Source organism: Callorhinchus milii, unplaced genomic scaffold (assembly GCF_018977255.1).
Source record: "Callorhinchus milii isolate IMCB2004 unplaced genomic scaffold, IMCB_Cmil_1.0 Scaffold18, whole genome shotgun sequence".
In the NCBI taxonomy this organism is placed as follows: domain Eukaryota; kingdom Metazoa; phylum Chordata; class Chondrichthyes; order Chimaeriformes; family Callorhinchidae; genus Callorhinchus; species Callorhinchus milii.
Window position 1 is genome coordinate 1,795,748 of NW_024704759.1, and position 23,409 is coordinate 1,819,156.

Consider the following 23,409-nt stretch of genomic DNA (forward strand, 5'->3'; position numbering starts at 1 on the left):
ATTAGAAGGGGAGCAGGCTGTTGCCAAGGTGGGGGGGGGTGTGGTTTACAAGAAGTCAGGAAGCAACATCAAGGCTGTGCCCCAGCGGTGGCTGGAACGGGCGTCCCGAGGGTGTTAGTGGCGGAGATAACTGGTGAGCCAGCCAGGGGTCCCAATGGTGACGAGGTTGGCATTGCAGATATCCCTGTGTGCACAAACATTAAACATTTTAATTCTTAATTATTAAGCAACAACACTGAAAAGTACAATAAATGCATTTTAAAATCAGATGTGCAACTTCAAAGCGTACACCCGGTAGACTCTGACCCATCAGAGTTTGGTTTAAAGGGGTTGGGGGGAGGAGATAGCGGCAGTCTCTTGGTAGAGTGCCTTGGAGCAACACTGAATTCACTTGTTCACTGTGCGGAGCTCTGTTGCAGGGAGAGTCGAACAACAACTAACATTTGTATAGAATGGTCGCTCAGGCTAAGACTGAAGTTGTGTGTGTGTGAGTGCACAGGGGAGGGGTAAGAGCAGGGTTAGACTAATCAAATTGAAAACATATAGGCTAGACTGAAGATAACTGTGACATATTGCTTCAATTATTTACACACTGAATACGTCTGGCAAGTCTTGCCTACATCATGAAAGATTGAATACCATTGTTAGCTTATCCACACGTGTGTTACTGACCTGACATCATACTGGCCGAGCTAACTGGAGTGCTGCCGGTCGGCATGCTCGTACAGGAGCCCATTCGGGACTGGTCTTTCACAATTGGGTCTGTGGAATAAAACAGAATCCAAATTAAATGAACACTATTAAATCCTCCATACTCTAGTTCATACAGCCGCCATCGAATTTCAAGAGAATCTCATTTTAAACTGACCACTCACTCGCCTTGTCATTTGAAGTGAAAGTTATGCAGGCAAAGTGGCAGCAACACCTCACACAGTGAATCTTTTTGTTAATCTCTCAAGATGTTTTCACGTTGTACGGTGACGTATTAAATGCAAGTATCATTATTCAGGGCAAGTCCATTGAAAGCCTGAATGACCAAAGCTCATTTACCATTACTTCTCCTATCCCCGTGCACTCTGCTCCCTAAGGGAGGCGTGTACAAGTACAGGTGACATGTAAGCAACCACTTCCCTCTGTCCTTTGTACGTTGAGTAGTGCATGTCAACCTGCTACTCAACTTGCTCCTCCTTCAATAAAGCACTCAGCTCCACTCAATGTCTTTCTCAGATGTGGAATCTGGGAGCGTTGGTGGGGGGAGGGGTGGGAAGATAAGAGTAAAGCTGCACTTCATGGTCATGTCATTTCAGACTCTTGCCAAATTCCAACTCTTTAACTACGTCAATGAAAACGCTGACCCTGGAGCAGTCAGTCAGTTGTTCAGGGAGAGTCCAGACTCCTGAAGAAGTAACATTGAAATCAAGTAACATTGAGATCAAATACGCTCGACTGCACAGGTTCACTAGCAGTCAGGAAGCCACCTCCAGATGAGGATCAGAACAAACAGTCCAGTTCTCATTCACAAAAATGCACTGAAATGGTGAAGCAGTATTAACAGTAGCAGCTATGGGAAATGCAGGGACTCAAACCTGCTCACACTGTCAGCTAATGGAGGAAACAGTTGTTGAAGCTGTGTCCATCATGGCATTTGCAATGGAACTGGACGAATACTTAAGGGAAAATTATCTTAAAAATTTATGAAATGCAGATTGAAATAGATAGCTTGAGTGGGGGAATGTGGCCAAGTGGCCTCCTCCTGGGCTGTAAACATTCGAGGATTCTATGAAACAGAATCCAGGCCAAGTGATAGAATAGTCTATCACCACAAGACTATGCAATTTGTTGAACACCTCAACAGAATATGAGAAGACATGACAAGGCATCCCCAGAAACAGAATGAGATGCCGTTTTTAAATGGACCTATTTTAACGCAGGTCTAATTTTAAGGACACAAAATACATCACAATGAGGTCATTCTGTATTACTCCAAACCAATCTGGTATAAATTGCATACTACAGTGGCTACTACATACTAGAATGGCCTTGTGCATTATAATGGCAAAGAAACATGACCTAGTCCACATCTGGTGGGAAGCTGCACAATAATTATAATAATCCTTGTATTTGATATAGCGCCTTATTACATTGTTGAGACGTCTCAAACACGTCACAGAAAATATTGTAAAGTTGAGTGACAGTGTATTTTGTGGTTAAACGCAGCAGCCAACTGCACACAAACAGTCATGAATTGAGTTTTTACAAGCTCTCGTACAAGTCACTTACAAAAATAAGGATGCTCCATAGCTTCTCGTGCTGTTAGACGCGTTTGGTGATCGTATCGCAGCAACTTATCCAAGAAATCCAGCGCTTCCGAGCTGACCAGGTGCTGATTCTCGCTGTGTACGAAGCGCTCCCACCTTTTACGGGAATGTCTGAAAATCAACATTAACGAGATCACTCGGGTGTTGTTACAAATAAGATTGTTTTTAAAAAGGATTCAGTTTCAGCTCATTTGCGAGTCGAGTGAACAAATGCTGGGAACTGACCTGCCCAGGATGTCATTAAACCGAGGATCCAGTTCAATGTTGTACTTGTCAATGTAATCGTACAGGTCCTCGGTGCCAAGCACTTTAGCTATTCTGACCAACTTCAAAGAAAAGAGTGAAGATAAATTAAAGCCACTTAATAATAATAATCCTTGCATTTGATATAGCACGTTAACATGTCTTTGAGACATCTCAAAGTGCTTCACAGAATATACCGTAAAGTGAATTTGCTTCCCCCCCTTCCCTTCACCCTCCCCAATCCCGACCCCCAGCTCAGGTCCGAAACTCTGTCTGTCCTGCGCCTTGGAACGTCCTCCCAATGTCAAAGACGCTATACAAATGTCATTTTGTTGTTATTATTGTTGTTGAATTGACTATATATTTTGTGGGCGAATCGTAACAGCCAACTGCGCATAAGAGTGTCCCACAAACAGTTGTGGATCGAGAGACCAAACTATTTATCTTAATTTTTTTTTGAGGGATAATTACCCCCAGAAAAGCAATCCACCAATCGACAACCAACTGGGTTTCTACTTACTGCTAGGTAAACAAAGGAGTGTGGAGTAAGGAAATTGCCTAAGGTTTTGCCTGCCCGGGAATCGAACCTGGGTCCTCTCGCTTGCAAGGTGATTACTCTATAATCACTACGCTACAACTCCACATAAGAGCCTATTCAAAATGGAATCAGACCAGTTCTAGAAATTAAACAGCTATAAGGAATTAATTTTAAATTTAAGTTTTTTAAAAAAACAGTTAATACACAATCTTTTTATCAATGGGGGTTGGGGGGGTGGGGTGTGTGTGTGTGCGTGCAGGGTGGGGGGGTGGTGGGCGGTGGATTTACCGAGTTCAGCAACGTGAGGAAGCTTCATTACTGCATGCATGATGTGTGGTCGAAGTGGCAATGATTGTACGTACTGCAGTTTATTCACTTCCCCCACAATGAGGCTCTGTCACACCTCAAAGCCAATACTCGCAATGTCATTTATACAGTCAGTAAGTCCATAGCAACAAACAGCAAATATACACTTTTTATAACATTACAAGTCTAGCCAAGTCCATTAGGAAACTCAGCTGAGAAACCCTGCCTTACTTCACTGACATCCCTATAGACAGTGAGAAGAGCCATCATCTCAACCAATCTCACCAACCCCAAGAGAGTAAAAGTACATCATTCTGACCCACTGCATCATTCTGCTGCCTAAGTACCCAAAAGTGGCACCAATATAACTATTTCAAACTAAAACAGGTCAGGAATCTCTTTTGTATTCATAATTGAATGGATTTCTCTTTCAAAGCGCCAGCACAGACACAATGGGTCAAATGGCCTTCTTCTGTGCTGTACACATCTATGTTTCCATAGTAAGTCAACCAAAGAGATGAAGGAGATTTGCCTCCACTCTACCATCCAAAATGAAAGTTAAGGTGTTGCAGAATGACCTTTTTAAAAAAAACATTTTAAACAAATCTGACTCCTGCAACATCGTTCTCCTCCAGCAGGTGGTGGTTCTGCTCTATGTATAAAGATGCTATTACAAAGCATTTTCTAAGCAGAGACACACGAGCAGCAGCTGCAGTTGCACTGCTCACCCCACCCTGCATCACTGTGGGAGCCAGAGGAAGGAATCACACGCGTATACGCTCAAACGCCCTCATTCCACAGGATGACTTTTCGATTCACAGAAACTGAATGGTACCAGTTGTTCTTTGAGCAGCTGCAGTCCTGCCTGACCCACTTTTGGAATTAATTTTCTGAAAGCATTTCTAAATGCGATCACATTCGCTATGTATCTCAAAGTTTACACTGTAGCTCACTCCAAATTTGCATGTAAATTACTGTATGCAATGCCAACTGTGCCTTTAACATGAGGATTTATTCAGTTCACTGGAGGTTTGCAATCTAAATGTGTGCAGATTCAAAGGTATATAAAAAAATGGTCGTTTGCATATTTATTGCACTCCCTCCGCCTTGCCACCTCCTTCCCCATCTTCAGGTTGCGCCGGAAGACCTTCCTCTTTGACCGTGCATATGGTCACCTCCCCCCTTCCCCCGGCTCAGCGTAGTGCTCCACCACTGTCTACCCTGGGATGTTACCCTGTATAAATACAAGCTGCTGTTGAATTTGTGGTTTTCTCATCATCTCACATCCCACACGGGTCCACAAACACTATCGCAGTCAAACTCACTCTTCAGCAGAACACGTTCCCTTCCAAACCAGCTCAATGTGCTTTTACAGTACAGGTCGCCGAGACCCTCATACACGCATTCACAACATTCAGCCTCAACTACACAAAATCCTTGCTTGTCAGCCTCACTGTGTCTCCCGCACTAGGCTCCGTGACCCTATCACCCCCATCCTCGCACACCTCCACTGGCTTCCCATCACACAGAGGATACAATTCAAGATCCTGGTACTCACTTTCAAAGCCCTCCATGGCCTTGCTCCCTCCTACCTCTGCAACCTCCTAACCCCCTACCAAGCTGCTCGCTCCCTCCGTTCAGCGGGTTCTGGTCTGCTTCATGTCCCGCTTTCCCACCCAAGCATTGGTAGGCGGGCCTTCAGCCATTCTGTACCCAGCCTCTGGAAAGCCCATCCCACAGTCTTGCCCCCTCCCTTGCCTTCTTCAAGACCCATCTCAAGTCCCTCCTTTTCAATCGTGCCTTCAGTCACCCTCCTTACCACCTGCCCTCCACCTTCCCCAATCCTGACCCCAAGCTCGAGTCCAAAACACTGATTGTCCAACTCCTTGGGACATCCTCCCGACGTGAAAGGCTCTATACAAAGTGATCGCCAGTCACAACGCTGAATCGTAGGAACAGCACAGGAGGACATTCAGCCTATTGAATCTAACCCTGTCACTGGAACTGCATTCCCCTATTGTTTCCCACACAAGAGGGACTTTCGTCAGGTATGCTTAAAACTCGTACTCGTTCAAGGAGGGAGGGTGGGGGGAGAGAGCAATAGAGAGATAGATAGTGTTGCAGTAACACAGGGTGATAATATGCCATTAACCCACAATGCAAATGATTCCTAATCTATGCCACCAGGAAAAAGCACAGAACAGTGACCCCAACACATCAACACTGGGGAAATTAACTGGGGTAAGTAATCATTCCAGGCTGCTCTCATGTGCAATGTCCCAGTCAGTCAATGGGAATCACTGACTCAAAACAAAGTGGGTCTAGATTTGGAGCAAGCAGAACTCCGCAAATTGTTGAGTTCAATCTTAACTTTCAAATCAGGTCTTCCATTGTTTTTTTTAAAAAGAAAACACAGCTTCAAAATTAAGTTTGTATTTTCCAAAATTCTGGACACTGAAATGTTACACAAACAGAGTAAATCTAGGTCCAGGTGGAATTCCTCCCCAAAGATCTGCTCTGCGGGTCATCCCAAGGCTGGATCAACAAAGATCTGGTGAGAGTGAGAGAAATGTACGGATGTGCCCTTCTGGTCACAAAGCAACGTGTATGCCATCTGTGAAGGACTAAACAGTTTGCTTAAAATACCAGATTTCTTCACGAGAAGCTTTTGACTGAAGCAAACACTCCTTAAAAATTTGACTTTAACATCTTACCTGATCGTAGTTATCGTGCCCATGGAAGAAGGGCTCTTTTCTGAAAATCATGCTGGCCAACATGCATCCTAAACTCCACATGTCTAGACTGTAGTCATACATCTAGAATCAAATAATCCAAAGGAAATCAGAATTTAAGCAGCAATTTTTTTTGTCCATGAACAACTGTGAACCTGTCCCACAGTCCCTTCGCCTCGCCCCCTCCCTTGCCACCTTCAAGACCTTCCTCTTTGACCCTCCTACCCCCCCCCCCCACCCGTCCTGATCCCAATTTCCAGCTCGTGTGCAAATCCTTGACTGTCTTTCACCTTGAGACTCCCCCCCCCCACCCCCCACCTGACTTGAAAGGCGCTACAAATGTCATTTTGTTGTTGAGCAAAACCCTTTAACCTGTCCATCTCACAAGAGTAAGTTCCACACAATTATTAAAGTCTCTCTTATCTGGAGAAAATTACGTCACTTATAAAAGTAACATCACTTATAAAAACCTAATTCAATCGGCACTTTCATATCTTGTGTCCTGTTGAACCCAGTGACAAAGGAAATAACATTTTCTCACCTGATAATCTACAAGTAGTTCGGGTCCCTTGAAGTACCTGGAGGCCACTCGAACGTTGTATTCCTGCCCTGGATGATAGAACTCTGCCAGACCCCAGTCTATCAGCCGCAACTGTGATCCCAGATACAACAGAAAATAATAATAATAATCCTTGCATTTGATATAATGTCTTTGTGACGTCTCAAAGTGCTTCACAGAATATACTGTAACGTGAATTGACTGAATATTTGTGGACAAAATGTGGCAGCCGTGTGGACAAAACTGCATGCAGCAGTGTCCCACAAATAGTCGTAGATTGTGTGAGCAAATAATTATTATTTTTATTTTTGAAGCGATTATTACCCCGGATCCACCAATCAACTAACGACCGGGTTTCTACTTACTGTTAAGTAAACTGAAGTGTGTAGAGTAAAGAAACTACCCAAGGTTTCGCCCTGTCTGGGAATCGAACCCAGGTCCACTCGCTTGCAAGGCGATTGCTCTAACCACTAAGTACTTGACTCCATAAGAATTAACAGGGACGTGTGGGGGTGAGATGTTGCTTGTCATCTGAAGAGAAGGGATCAAGAATTGTTCAGNAAAAAATTCCAATTGAGGGTGGGATAATAATAATCCTTGCATTTGATGTAAGGCCTTATCACGTCATTGAAACGTCTCAAAGCGCTTCACAGAACATATTGTAAAGTGAATTGACTATATTTGTGGGTGAAACGCGGCAGCCAATTGCGTCCAGCAGTGTTCCACAAACACTTGTGGATTGAGTGAACCCAATTTTTTTTGAAAGATTATTTATTAATTATCTGAACACGTTGCAAACCATTCAGGCAAAGGATTCAATTATATCAAAGGATATTAAGCAATATGGAATATTAAGAAAAACAGATAGATAGGTATCAAATAGGTTCTATGTGTGGTCAACACAAACAGGATTCCACACCTCATTGACCCTGGGGCTCGGTGGTAGGATACTAGACGGAATGTTAGTCAGGCTGCAACACACTAGCTTTTGCAGCTAGTGTTAAGGGATCTCCAGACCAAAGCTAATTTAAGGCTTAACCTTGTGCGATCTAAAAGTCAGGACCTAAATTTGCTAAATAATTCTGATTATGACAAACATACTGCAGCTATGGGAATAATTAGCATCTTCAGAGTGAAGATAGCTCTTTTCTTCAATTACACAATGCAAACTGAGGAGTGCAGTGTAACTGCGACTTGTCGCTTGCAACACTGGCAGAAGATTGTGGATTAAGCCCAACAATGGCTGACACGCCAATGCAGTGATAGGAAAGCACAGCAATGTCAGAAGTGTTGCTCTTCAGATGAGACATTAAACTGAGGACCCAAGGCCAGTTCAGCTGGACATTAAAGTTGGACATGAATGAGTTTCTCGGGGTGTCCTGGCTAACAATCCCCAGATAAATTAATCATTCACTTAATGACTGTTGGACTTAACATTGCGCAAATTGGCTGCCGTGTCTGCCTACAAACAGTCACTAAACTTAACAATTACCCATGGAGAAGTTTCAAGGTTAGACATTATGTATTAAATGTAAGCATTATTGCTGAATTCCATAATTTCAACAAAAATGTTCACACTTCCCAAAAACGAATGGATATTAAAATGAATTGTAATTTGATTAAATTAAGGTAAGATTTCAGCAATAACTGTCTGTAGAGAGAATTTTATGAAGCCCAGCCACATTGATCTATTCAGCTTTTTTTTTTTTTTTGAAGGTGGTACGACAGGTTGATAGAGCTGTTAAAAAAAGCAAATGGGATCCTTGCTTTGTAAATAGAGGCATAGAGTACAAAAGCAAGGAAGTTCTGCTAAACCTTTATAAGTCACTGGTTAGGCCTCAGCTGGAGTATTGTGTCCAATTCTGAGCACCACACTTTAGGAAGGATATCAAGGCCTTGGAGAAGGTGCAGAGGAGATTTACCAGAATGGTACAAGGGATGAGGGACTTTATTTAAGTGGAAAGACTAGCGAAGCTTGAATTGTTCTCCTTAAAGCAGAGAAGGTTAAAGGGAGATTTAGTAGTGGTGTTCAAAATTATGAGGAGTTTTGATAAGAGTAGATAGGGAGAAACTGTTTTCACTGGCAAGTGAGTTGGTAACTAGAGGACATAGATTTAAGATAATTGGCAAAAGAACCAGAGGGAAGATGAGAAGATTTTTTAAATTTTTATTTATTTATTTTAAACGAACAGGGTTGTTATAGTCTGGAATGCACTGCCTGAAAGGGTGATGGAAACAGATTCAATAACAACTTTCAAAAGGGAATTGGATAAGTACCTGGAAAAGGAAAAAAATTGAAATGATATGGGGAAAAAGCGAGGGCAGTGGGACTGATTGGGTGGCTCTTCCAAACAGCTGGCACAGTTACAATGGGCCGAATGGCCTCCTTCTGTGCTGTAATATTCTATGATTCTAATATTTATCAAAGTTATCAGGGAGTTTAAAAAGGCATTTTTGGACACTTGCAAGCAAAAAAGGGAGCTGGTTGGAGTCACCTTGGCTCAAATCCAAGTTTCTAAATTGCACTAATAATAAATATACATCCTTCAAATTAAACAGCTTTAAATGGGACAGGCGGAATGGGGGGGGCGACGACAATGGAACAGATAATGTCAACTGCCATAACATAGAGGAATATAAAGAGGTAAAATACATGCACCTATAAGAACTAAAATGGCTAATCTTTATTATATTCTGTCCATTACCTTTCTGTGCTCATGATCAATCATAACGTTGTGTGGTTTAACATCTCTGTGCATAATCCCCATACTGTGGCAATAATCCAGAGCCTGCAAAACACAGAAGATATGACTAGATCACCGTCCATACTTTATTTCATAAAATTAACAAGTGATTTTCAATAGTGTAAAAGTTCATTTACATTGCTTACAGTGAAACCTTGGAACTAGGACAACTCGGCTCATAAGTTTAGCCACAAATATTCCCAATTTCAGTCATGGATATACAAACACCAAATTCACTGGTCCCAGTGAGTTCTTACTCCTGTGAAGTGCTTTGAGTTGTCTTGGGGATATGGTAAGGCGCTACATCAGATATAAGGATTATTATTACCAGAAAGGTTTATTTTGTGGCAAAGTTTGAATGTTTTTTTCTGGAAAAAATCAGGCATTCCCAATGTCAGCTTTTAAACCTCTGGATGGGAATTCAAATCATGTATTGAGGGGGGGTGGGGGGGGGGGAAGAGGACAAAGTTCAAAGAATTGGTGCTGCAGAGTTCTAACATGGAAACTCAAGGTCAGTCACCAAATCGCCTCAGTAACTGGGGCTAGCACAGGTCTTCTTTCAATTTCCACCAAAGTAATGCAGATGGAAAGTCAGTCTCTCAAGATTAAAATTTAGGGGCACATTAAGCAAACAACAGTCTAAATAAAATACAAAATTACATTTCTATAGTGCAAATGTCGGGAGGACGTCCCAAGGCGCTGGACAGTCTGGGAAATGTTTGCAGCATTAAACATTTAAGTTAAGCGATGTAGAACTCCCCAATCTCACCCCTGCTGCGGCCATCAATCTCACTGTACAAGTCCTAGACCTGTAAAACTCCAATGATTTTCTGGCTGAGTGGTGCAGTACTGTGTATTCGGAATAGACATATGGCAATTTCTTTCCTTTTTTATTAAAAACAATCCAAACCTCTGGAATGAAGCAGGTGGGATTTCCCCCTTCCAAACTTGTTCTACGTTTTTTTACTTTAAGGACAATTTATCTATTACTCTTTAGCGTCTTGAAAATTGCAATAAGATCTTATCTGAGCCATCTCTTTTAATGTGAATATACTCAGTTTCCCTTGTATTCTCTTAACACGGAAGACTAATTCTAGCTATAAGGCCTGTAGCCATTGACTTGAATGTCAAGATTATAATAATCCTTGCGTTTGATATAGCGCCTTATCATGTCTTCGAGACATCTCAAAGCATCGATATACGGTGAGCTCAAGAGGCAACTGTATATCTTTCTTGAAAAGGAAAGACTGAAGGATATAGTGAGAAGGTGAGTGTGAAATCAAAGGGAAACGGGCTGGTTGAGTCAAATGAACCTATCCTTTTCCTTACAACTTGTATCAAGCAGGAAAAACTGAAATCTAAACAGTGGGACCGGGTCAGCCAACTGCTTTAAACCATAAAAGCTTACAGATGGTTTAGGTCAAAAGAGGCCTGAAATTTATTGTGGCCTCAGCTGTCGTTCATGGATAATTCTTAAATCCAGTCTTAATTTGGAAGCCAGTTTTCCAAAGTTCTTCCAAATTATTTAAACCATTTACCAAAACTCTTACATATTAAGACAGTAGTCTTATGGCTAAGCCCATGGAAGATTGCAGATCTCAATTAACCACATTAATGTTGGAATCATCTTCATCTCTAAACAATTTTGGCATTCTCACAGCACATTAAATTATAGTTAAAACTATTACAAAAATACTTTCCATACCTTCAAAATCTCATACATGTAGAATCGTATATCATAATCTGTTAAGGTCTGGTAAAGCTGCTGCAGGGAACAAAGAGGGAAAACAAGTTGAAAACATTTAATAATCACACAAAATTAGAGCACAGACCAAAAAAAAAAAGCTTGTTATCGTTTAATATATTCCAGTTATTAACAGGAATATAATGTCTGAAAGCAGGATTAAAGTGAGCAAATGTAAAGGGTCAATCAGGGCATTCTACACACGGTCACCCTGAATGAACAGAGTGTTGCTGAATGGAGATTCATCTCTTAATATTTCCCCACCAAACAATCTAACCCTTTGACCTTGTGAATAGCACCCAGGGGGAGGCGGGAATAACTGGGTAGACACCCTGGCTATTTTAATGCAGAATGTTTCAGAACTTAGCCAAGACATAACAGTACAACCACGAAGGAAAGTACAAACCAAGTGCTTCACATTGGGGATGGCAGAGGACCGACTACAGGAAACACTTTCAGAAACATTTTACTGTAACCGTGAAGGAAATCCTAATCAAATCTTCGCTTCCCTCCAGCCCTAAATCCTTTTTTTGTTAATAAAGAGAATGGAAGTTGATTAACAATAAAATGGTTTTAACAAAAAAAAATCAAACCTAGCTGGTGATCTCTTCCTGAATAAAAAGCATGCTCTTACCTTGAAATCTGTGTTGTTTACATGTTCAAAGACCAATGCAGGTGTCCGTGACTATGAAAAAGCAAAAAAGCCACCCAGTCATAAGCCTTTGAAGAGGACAACATTGCGTACAAAACTACACCAATCATTGATCTGTTTTTTGCCCTAAAAGATTTGCCAGGTAATAATAAATGCTGAAATACTAGTTTAGAATGTTTGCAACTTTTCTTTAATCACAGCACACTGTCTTTAACATATACTGATGTACAGAGCTTTAACACGGAAGCCCAAAGAACTGGCTTGCAGATAGCCCTGGGAAAATTACTTTAATATAAATTTAGTGGAATAAAAAATTTAAAAAGGCATGAATTTTTTTCCTGACCATAAATATCCAAATCCTTTTAAATAATAAAGAATTCATACATATTGCGGCAAACCACTTTAATACACCGCACATTCAGGATTTCTTTTTAATAAGACTCCAAGTACTTGCACGTAATGAATTAATCACCTGCTCAGGAGATTTAAAGTTCATACTGGTATTCTGAACTCTTAATACTTTAGTTCCCTTTGAAAATAGACGTCCAAGGTGTCTCTGAAAGCGGAACAACATCTTGCATTTATACAGCGCCTTTCACATAGGATAATATCTCGCAGTGCTTTGTAGGGATTGTGTAGGATGCCTGGGAGGTGACTGTAGGTGCCATCAGAGGCAGAATTTCAAGCGGTATTTAAAAACAGAGAGATAGAGGCCAAGAAGGCAGAGTACTATAAAAATGCTGGTTCTTTCTTTCAACCCCCAACAACATGGACAAACATTTAGCCAGTTTGCCCCCGCTCTCAGGAATTCTCTACCAACATCCCATCCCTACACTCCTGTGGGCAAATATGCAGTTGCTTTATTCCTACGCAAAATAAACGGTCACTACATTTTGCAGTAAATCCTGTGAAGCATTTTGAGATGACCCAATGTGAAAGTGCTATACGAATGGGTTGCTGGGTAAGCAACACATTCTCCTATCCTGCTTCAATGAAAAATTTATTGATCTGAAAATATTGGATAATTATTCTCCCATCTTGAAGTAAAGGAAGTGCTGGAGGAAGCTCGACTTACCACAGGATCTTTGACAATATCTATGAGTGTGATAATATTTGGGCCTCCACGCAGGTTCTCCAAGATCTTAATTTCACGCTTTATTTTCTTCTTCTTTACGGGCTGCAAGCAAACGTTAGTTTTAAACGTCAGATTACAAATTAATAATACATTTGGAGAATAAACCTTTTACCATATAATGCAAATAAGAAATACCACTCTATAACAGTCAATCTTTCAATACATTTCCCACCATTTACCCCATTTCATAGAATCATAGAATTATACAACAGAGAAGAAGGCTATTCGGCCCATTGTGTCTGTGCCGACTCTGAAAAGAGCTTCCAATCAATCCCACTCCCCCGCACTCTCCCCATAGCTCTGCAAACATGTCCTCCCCAAATAATTATCTGCTTCTCTCTTAAAAGTTGTTATCAAATTGGCTTCCACCACCCTTTCAGGCATTGCATTCCAGATCCGAACAACTCGCTGTTGGAAAAAATTTCTCCTCATCTCCCCTCTTTCTTTCAACAACTATTTTAAATCAGTGCCCTCGGTTTACCGACCCACCCGCCAGTGGAAGTAGTTTCTCCTTGTTCATCCTATCGAATCCCCTCATAATTTTGAAAACTTCTATTAAGTCTCCTCTTAACCTTCTCTGTTCCAAGGTGAATAATCCCAGTTTCTCTACTCTCCTGATAACTGAAGTCCCTCATTCCTGGTACAATCCTGGAATCTCCTTTGCACCCTCTCCAATGCCTTGACATCCTTCCTAAAGTGGAGTTCTGTAGCTCAGTGGTTAGAGCACTCGCTTTGCAAGCGAGAGACCTCAGTTCAATTCCAGACAGGGCGAAACCTTGACCAAGTTTCCTTACTCCACACAGAGCCTAATAATAATCCCTAATCACACAAAACAATAATAAATTGGTCATTTTCAATCTACGACTGTTTGTGGGACATTGCTGTGCGCAATTGGCTGCCGCGTTTGCCCACAAATATACAGTCAATTCACTTTACAGTATATTCTGTGAAGCGCTTTGGGACGTCTAGAAGATGTGAAAAGCGCTATATCAAATGCAAGGTTTATTATTATTATTACAGTGTGGGGCCCAGAACGGAACACGGCCTCTAGCTGAAGCCTAACCAGTATTTTATAAATTCTGTGCCCCTATTTATAAAGTCTAGTATCCCGTATGCTTTTTTTTAAACCAGCTTTATCTACCTATCCTGCCACCTCCAAAGAATTACTTTTAGGAATCTCCAGGTCTCTGTGTTCCTTCACCCCCTTATAAGATTGTCCCATCAGCTTATATTGCCTCTCCTCATTCTTCCTTCCAAAACATATCACTTCACATTTCTCCACATTAAACTTCATCTGCCATTTCTGCCCATTTTACCAGTCTATCTATGTCCTCTTGGAGTCTGCTGCTATCCTCCTCAATGTTTACTACTTTTCCAGCTTAGTATCATCTGCAAATTTAGAAAGTGTACGCCCTATACCCCAGTCCAGGTCATTTATACAGATCAAAAAGAGCAGTGGTCCCAATACCGACCCCTGGGGGACACTACTGCACATTTCCTTCCAGTCAGAAAAACAACCGTTCACCACTGCTCTCTGCCTCCCTGACAATTCTGTATCCGCTGCCACTGTTCCTTTAATGTCCCACAAACAGTCGTGGATTGAAATGACCAATTTATAATTTATTTTTGAGGGATTATTTTTCAGTAACCTTGGATGTCTTGACCAGGTGACTTATCTACCTTGAGCACCGTCAACCTTTTTAATCCCTCTTCTCTGTTTATTCTTATCCTATCCAATTTCTCTACCATCTCCTCCGATATTGTGGCATTGGCTGCATCCTCTTTTGTGAAGACAGATGCAAAGTACTCATTCAGTACATCAGCCTCCATAAGATTTCCTCTTTGGTCCCTAATTGGCCCCACCCTACCTTTGACTGACCTTTTATTCTTTGTATACTTATAAAATACCTTAAAGGTTCCCGTTTATGTTGCCTGCTAATCTTCTTTCATACATCTGTTTGCTCTCTTATTTTCGTTTTCAGTTCTCCTCTGTACTTTCTATTTCTATTTGATTATCTTCTCTATTTTGGACCTGACATAAGCCTCTTTTTCTGTTTTATTTTAATCCCAATTTCCTTAGACATCCAGGGAGGATTGGTTGCCCTATCTTTCCCCTTTATGGGAACGTATTTGTTTTGTCCTTGAACTATCTCCTCCTTGAAGGCTTCCAATTGCTCATTAGCTGTTTTTCCTGCCAGTCTTTCTTTCCAGTCCACCTTGGTTAGGTCCCTTTTTAACTCACTGAAATTAAACATCTTACAGTTGAGTATCTTCACCTTTGATTGTCCCTTGTCCCTTTCTATAAGTACTCTAAACCTAATGATGTTGTGATCACTGTTGTCCAGATGCTTTCCTACTGAAACCTGCTCCACTTGCACCACTTCATTCCTCAGAACTAGATCCAGCACTGCTTCCTTCCTTGTTTGGCTGGAAAAGTAGTTATCCAGAAAGTTATCCTGCAAACATTTCAGGAATCCTTACTCCTCCTTGCACTTTACACTGTTATTTTGCCAGTCTATGTTAGGATAATTGAAGTCCTCCATTATCAATATTCTATTGGTTTTGCATCTTTCTCTTACTTTCCGATTATCTATCTTTTCTTTCAAATTATCTATCCTTTCCTTTAGCAATCAAATTGATTCTACACATATGGTCTTCTATGGCAAGGCTTGGACAATCCCCCAACTCTGTGTAGGAAGACATGTTATTGTTGGGAAAAAAGTGTAAAAACGTGTATTACAATAATAATGAGTTTCGTCCATTCACAGTATATTCTGTGAAGCACTTTGAGAGTCCCAAAGACGTGATAAGTCGCTATTTCAAATGCAAGGATTATTATTATTATTGTTATTATGAGTGAGCTCTGCTAATGAAAAGCATTCTTTAATGTTTAGTAGATGAAAATATTCACTTTCAGTGGCTGGCAACTTTTATGCAGTGCAGCATTTTGGAGTTTTCTTGCCATTTATAAGTAAAACTAGGCACGAATGCTATTTAAAGCAGCCGGGAGATCAATTATCACAAATCATTCAATGTTAATGGCTATTCTTCAGAACCATTCAGTTTGGAATGTTTGAATTAAAAAGAAAAACACACGACACCCATACCAGATGTGTTAGAAAGGTGGACACAGTATGGTCCAGAGTGAGGAGAGAAGGGTGTAATTCTTGATGAGGATCAGTTTCCAGTATCTGCATCTCAACCTTGTAACTGCAGGAGAGAGAGAGCTAAACCTAGGTTACACAGGGCGGGAGGGACAAAATTAGGCAGCCACCCTTCCCTAATTTCCTCAAGTGTGGGATTAGCAGGGGCCTGGGAAAAGGCTGGTCTCCCAGTTGAGTAATTAAGCGTGCCTGAAGCAGGCATTATAAGACAAGCTATCATTTGAGTGGGTTACAGGCATCAGTACTGGGGCGTGTCTTACCTTTAGTATTTTAACAACTACTTTTTCATTGTTTGTGATGTTAATGGCTTCAAATACTTCACTGTATTTCCCTCGGCCTAATTTTCGCACTAACTGGTAGTCATCTTGGTTCCTGCACAGAGAGAATACAAAGCATTAAGATACCTGAAATTCGCTGCAATTTTTTTTAAGTTGGTAAAACAATTCATAAAAACTGGGACATACTCTAGCCACAGCTGTCTTGGTGAAATTGAAGGATTTACTGTTTAAGTAGTCATGTTAATAAACTTTTACCACAAAGTCTTAATTGGAACTCAAGTGCATTTGAAAATGTGAAGGAAACTACACTGTAAAGAAACCTTCGTGACCACAGCTCCTTCTAAGGGGCTCCTTCACCAAACACATGGCATAGTCCAATATTAGCAGAATGAAGGACAGTCAATTACCATACCACCCCATAAGTGACCTGGTAATCAGTGCATATAAAAGGTTGGAATCAACAAAAGGTAAACACTCCGCCCCCCCCCCCACCCACACAATAAAACTTATATTTGTATAGCGTCTTTCAGATCGGTAGGACGTCCCAAGGCACTGGACAGTCAGGGATTTGGACCAGAGCTGGGAATCAGGGAGGATGAAGGGCAGGAGGGTGGCCGAAGGTTAGGTCGAAGAGGAAGGTTTTGAGACACACCTTCTGAGCGGAGGGAGCGGACCGGTTGATATGGGATACATATGCACCAAACAAAATCTGGAAATAATCCCTGATCACCTGCTATTTTATATTAAGTATGTAAAGATTATTTTCCTTTTCTCGCCCCCTCCACTTGTGTAAATGTCAATTGTCTATTGGCTTCAAGTTATACGGATTTGTTCTCACAGTCACAGAGGCAACTGATGTCAAAAGATGAAGTGCGAAGTCACAAGCACACAGCATACTGAAGTTCTACCAGAGCGGGCAGGCAACACAATAGAAAAAGAACCTACGTGCTGCGAGCTAAACTTTGGACCACATCCCTTTTAAAAACAGGACTAATGAAAACCTGGGAATTAGTTACAGCAGCAGTTCAATTAAAGGGGATGGTCTGATGACAATAAATTGCCAAGAGGAAATCAGAACAGTTCACACAGGGCACATGAACTTCGATATTCGCTGACTGACTGGAAATATCATGTGGCCTCTTATTGTTAACTTATTGTAGCAGTTCCAGCTCAATCAGCTTGGGGGCTTCATGGTGGAAACATGAACTATATACGTGCAGCAGAAAGAATAAATACTACAAACTTGATTTAAAAAACATGTGTGCTGATTACCAGGAATTATAATACCAATGTCCTTTTTTTAAAAAAATGACACAGAACAGCATTGCACACATGGTGCACTGAAATCCTCGGCTACAATTTGTTCAGATGGATAGAGTAAAACAGAAACAAATAGTGAGCAAGGCCTACATTTAGGACTCACACCTACAACTGCTTGATCCCCATCTGCCTGTTTTGTGTATGATACCACTGTTCGGTATAATGGGAAAGAACCACCCTGGCTCCTTCAACCATGACTGGTGAATAGTTGGGCAAATGGAAAGCCAGCAAATGCAATTTCATAACAGACCATAATATACCCCAATTGAACTGTTGTTGAGGCAGTCTTAAAACACAAACTGGATAGATTTTTGTAGAAGAGGAATATGAAAGAGTGTCAGGGAGCAAGCATGTGCGTGGGATCAGATTACGTGGCTCATGTCAAGATAAAAAACAATCCAGACTTGATGGATCAAATAGTGTCTACGCTGTAATATTCTATGAACAATCAGTAGACTTGTCACACACAAGCCACTCTCTGCCCACATGGGATTGAATACTGGTCTCACTATGTACCGTAGTTGTCACGAGACAGGCTTGTTTGGCATTAAATTATGGAAAACTTAATACAATAGTCAGTTTATTCTTCATAACCTATAAAATGATCAGAATTATTTACAATTGCAAGATCATCTGAATGACATTATTGTGTTTTTCCCAAAATAATCCCATGATAACTTCAACACTTCATTGGGATTAATTCAGAATGTATTTCGAATTAAAATAGTGCAGTTATCAAACCTTGCAATTTATGCTATTTTACAGATAATTTGCTTTATGCTGACAGAAGATCTGCAAACAGAAATAAGAGTATTTTCCTTCACATTTAATGATACTGTTTTTCCAGAATTTCAAACACACAAAATAAGGATTCAACACTAAACACTCACCTGTTCAATGGTATTTGACAAGTCATCAGATTAAAATTGGGTTGGGCTAATGGGCTAAGCGTGCTTAAAGACATACAAATGTCCTTAATTATGTAACCAACCAAGGTAATGAATTGCAGACGATTCTACAATCTATATTCAGATGTCCTGAATACGTAAGCCTAAATGATTAACACAATGTTCTGAATTTCATCTTAAACAAGGGTCTTGGAGGAATCAAAAAAATAAGGACAAGCACTTGTACAGAACAATGTCATCTTATATTGGAAGTATAAGTGCAGAAAGAGGAACAGCAAGAGGACTTTAAAAAAATGTTATCTGCAAAACAGGGTAAGTTTGTCAATTGTGTGAAATAGAAATACAGGGATCATAAAAATTCTATTTAACCCTCATCAGATTTAACCTATTTCACAACCAGGCAAACTGGACTAAGAATATTCAGGAATTCCAACAATTCAAATTCAGTTCAGGAAACAGCAAGCAATACCCATCAAGCATAAGTCACTGTGATAAACGTAACACACCATGTAAATCAGATGCTATGGCTGACACGAAAAATCCTTTCACGAGGAGCAGTACCTCTACCTGGAACTGTCAACCGGGCTCAAGAGTTGTCTTAAACAATATCCCCACACTGTTCTGTAAATGTTTGAATGGATTGCCACATGGGCCTAATCATTGTTTCTTTGCTTCTTCTGGATGGAAAAAATTCCAACCACCATTCACTATTCTTCCCCCCATCCCATCATGCCAAATAGACAACATACTCCTGAAGGCTCAGGACATTGCCATTTGAGCCAACCACAATGAAGGTGCCTTAAAATCAGAAGCTGCTCGGCCTCAGATTTTGCTTTACTCCTTCCCCCCAAACAAAAGCACCCTGTACAATCAAGACAAGGAACTCAGCATGTAGCCGTGACAGTGCTGCAGTGGTTAGCTAAGACGGAACGGGAAATTCATTTCTAGTCCAGTTCAGAAATATTGTCCAAAGCTTCTTCCTCATGCTTGGCTAGGCATGCAGTTAACCTATCTTGTCCATTTCTGTAACAAGTACCCCATAAAGATCAGCAGGTAATTCTTCTTCTCCACGGTATTCCAGGGACACATTGATCCGACGTAATCTTATTAAAAAAAATTGCAGGGCTCCCTTCATGGAATATCATGAGGAGGCGAGGCCCAAAGACAAGAGCACAAAACTAGAATAGAAGCCAATCTTATCCTTGTGCTTCTCTTATTAATTTAGAAACAGCATTTACTAATTTGATTTAGGGATTTGTGAAATAAAAGGTATAGTCACCTCTGTTCATTTTCCATACATTACAACATTCAAAGCACCTTGCACATGGATAGACTGAAAGGCCCCTCTTGCACCAAGATACCATTTTAATGTTATTAAAGATGTGATCATATGACCAGCTCTTTTGATAATATTAAAATGGATCAAAAATTGGCAATGGTATATCAGACCCTGGGCACTGCAACTTCAGACTACAATACATGCTTCAGACTGCCCTGTTCCGAATCGCTTTACTATCAACAACAGCAACAAGATGACATTTGTATAGCGCCTTTCACTTGGGGAGGACGCCCCAAGGCGCAGGACAGTGTACAGCATTTCAGTCCCGAGCTGGGGTGGGAGAAGGGATATCTTTCTATCTATCTATATTATATACATTATATATAATAGCTTATATTATGCAATAACAAAATGCTTTCAGCAGTATACACCAAATAGGATTCAAACCTTTTGAATTAAAGGAATTCAGCACTCAAAAACCACTACGCAATGCTGCATAAACATTTATTGAAAAAAATTAAGTGAGGCCCAAATCAGATTGGAGTTAAATCCCCGACTGTCCAGCTCCTTGGGATGTCCTCCCGACTTGAAAGGCCCCTATACACCTGTAATTTGCTGTTGTACTTGAAAAAACAAAATTTGATCTCTCAATCCACGACTGTTTGTGTGCAATTGGCTGCCATAAATATAATCAATCCACTTTACAGTTTATTCTGTGAAGCACTTTGAGACATGTCAACCTATTTGTCAGATGATACAATGGGGTACAAGTTACTTTTGTAGTTTATAAGCCTCATATCACAAAGCAATATTTTCTGCCAGGCTAGTCTTAAACTTTGCAATTTGACCTCTCCAACCCAACCCAACATTATACCACCCCAATACCATCCGGACGGACACCCAATAAATGTTATGATCAATTTTTAACAACAACTGTTTTGATTACTCATTTGTAGGTGGACAAACGTCTAAGCCAAGGGCACTTTCCATGAAAAAGTATTTGGAAGGGAAAAGAAAAAGAAAGGCCCATGATTACATCCTTCATAACAACATCATGGACAATCAAGAAAACTGCGATTTACCTCAAGACCTTGGGAATCAATATAAAAATTTACTGAATGTTTTTGCTCTTTTAAAAATAGAAACAAATGAAGCTATCTGGTCACAGTTACAATAGCTATTGCTTGGAGGTCTAGTGAAACCATTCCAATTTGAAGAAACTTACCCCCATTCCACGACGTGAGATTCATAGTCCCAGTACTCTCGGGGTTTGTGTGTGTTTACATCAGTGTACACTCTGGCCCTGCTTGGCACAGGTCCTGCCATGTCCGATAGCTGGAAAGGCCCGAGGAGAGTTCAGAAGCAGCGGATGTGAAACAGCGGGGCAGCTGGGGAAAGCCAATTACCTTCAAACTCGGACAATGAATGGAGCGGGATCAGCCTCGCTTAATCGACTCTTTTGCACTGTTAAGAAAAGAGCACAAACATTTGATGAAGTACACCAAGTCACAAATACAGAATACGAAGAGTATGGTGTATGCCAGGGTGGTCCTGTGAGTCAATTTCATCCACTCCTCCATTTCATCTGGCCCACCCGCTCCCTCCAAACCCATAAATGTTGTATGTTATGTTTCTGGAAGGGAAACACAAAAATATTGCTTATGAGCCATGCGGACGTTTCTCAAATAGGGCATCCGGCCCTCAGCAGCCAAAAGTTTGGACCACCCTGAACTGTATGCCAATAAAAAGCCTTGCATCTAAAATGACTTCAGTAACTGCAGGAATAAAAGGTAGTGGCATCAGAAGGCAGAATGTTCTCTCACATCTTGTGATGTATATTTTCTAAACGAATGAAAGTGGTGAAATTTTGGAGCATAAAGTTATGAATATTCAGTGCTAACTTCTGTGTTTTTGGAATATAATTAGGGCTGGATAATTTCAATAAAAATATTATCGGTTACACAAGATGTCTATGTCATGTCAGTCTGAGCAATAGGAACATTAATCCACTTATGGCATCATCTGATAGCTCTGATAGCTTGCAAATGGGATCCCCTTTCCAATTAAGACACATTTTGCACGCTCAAAAAATCTAAGTAGACTTGAATCAAAATACTCAGGACCAGCCTACAAAATACCAGCCTTCAAAATGCAAGCATTATTTCTCCCAGGAAGGCAAAAGTGCCTTGAAAGGCTATGAAGATGCTTTGTGGCTCTACGGGATGCAGTATGACAATTTGATAGGATAATTCCAGATCTCTGTGTTCCAGTATACAGCCCTACAATCCGGTTGGCAGAAACAAAATCATAAGGGACCCCAAAGGGTACATTGGGATACTGCTGGAGATGAGCCAATTAAATCCATGCAGTTTATTGGTAAGAGACACTAATAAGCTTCCACCCTAGCTGAACAAGATTGGCTTTGCAGAGTTACAAGAGCCAAATGGAAAGAATCCCACCTCTTAGTGACATTACAAACACTCCAAATCCCAATGGATCAAAGCAAGCTGGTAAATCATTAATAGCCCTAAGCACTGCAGACCTGCTTGACTCAGGTGATGGAATACCAAGTCCAGTACAGAGAACTAACTCAGTTATGTTCTCCAGACAACAGATGAGCCGCCATTGAGCCAGACTAACCATGCGTACCCCCTCCCCCAGGAAGAAAGCCGCTGGGTGAAATAGTCACATCAGATTGTTGATGAAATCACATTTGAACTTTCATCCAATGGCCAGCTGGCATCAAACGCTTCCCAAGCTACATAAAGCGGGTCAGCACAGTTAGCACTGTCCTCCAGGGCATTACCTGTACTAGCAATATAACCCATTGATTTTCAACACTATAGGTGCAAAGCTTTAAGCCTTGGCCTTTCCTCATCAATTTTTCACCAACATCTTGAATGCTACCCCTTCATTGCAGCACAAAGACCCATGTGGCGTATGTAACACTGAACAGCCATCTCAAAGTATCACAGTTCCAATATCACATACAACACCATTTACATTTATTTAGCATCTTTCACGTCGGGAGGACTTCTCAAAGCACTTGACCACCACCAACTGCTGAATCCGGGTCCTTATTATAAAAGGAATTTGGCAAAGAGATAAGTTTACAGGCTGCCTCTGATTCCAACGGTAGAGTCACCATTTGGCATAGGCAGTGACCTCTCTCTTTCTGCAGCAGTCTGCAATGAGTCCCAGTCTTGATCACAGTCCATTGACCCCCACTAGAGGCGGTTGTGTGTGGATGCTGGGTTAGAACAGGTTGGGTTTTCCTGACGGTATTCACTGTCCAGGATTGCACATGAATAATGGCCAATTAAGCTGGGTACTAGGGGCAAACAAACAGAGCCTCTAGTAGGAAGGAAAAACAGTCAATTTATAACTTTTGCCAGGCGTTATAACCAGCAATTAGTTGAGAAGGTTTCCACCCACGGAGCTTAAACTGTTAAAATGATCTGCTTGAAACTCTGTAGGGCAACCAACAGG

At 41.0% G+C, this 23,409-nt stretch overlaps 1 protein-coding gene across 1 annotated transcript; it reads right to left on the minus strand.

The window, feature by feature from the left end:
- Positions 1-21,311, minus strand: LOC103188624 (casein kinase II subunit alpha). Its single transcript, XM_007908668.2, has 12 exons — positions 21,146-21,311; positions 16,396-16,507; positions 12,912-13,013; positions 11,819-11,869; positions 11,146-11,205; positions 9,402-9,485; positions 6,679-6,789; positions 6,120-6,221; positions 2,544-2,644; positions 2,281-2,429; positions 673-762; positions 1-184 (listed from the first exon to the last, which is right to left on the minus strand). The coding sequence occupies exons 1-12, from the start codon at positions 21,244-21,246 to the stop codon at positions 69-71; spliced, it is 1,179 nt and encodes a 392-aa protein (XP_007906859.1). The 5' UTR covers positions 21,247-21,311; the 3' UTR covers positions 1-68.
- Between the last annotated feature and the right edge of the window lie 2,098 nt (positions 21,312-23,409).

Bases quoted from the DNA above. Each gene is read 5' to 3' on its own strand.
- LOC103188624 (XM_007908668.2), bottom strand. From the start codon at position 21,246: ATGGCAGGACCTGTGCCAAGCAGGGCCAGAGTGTACACTGATGTAAAC. The intron at 11,206-11,818 runs GTAAGAGCATGC...TGTTCCCTGCAG, and splicing joins TAAACAACACAGATTTCAAG to CAGCTTTACCAGACCTTAAC. The intron at 2,430-2,543 runs GTCAGTTCCCAG...GTTGATTTTCAG, and splicing joins TTTAATGACATCCTGGGCAG to ACATTCCCGTAAAAGGTGGG.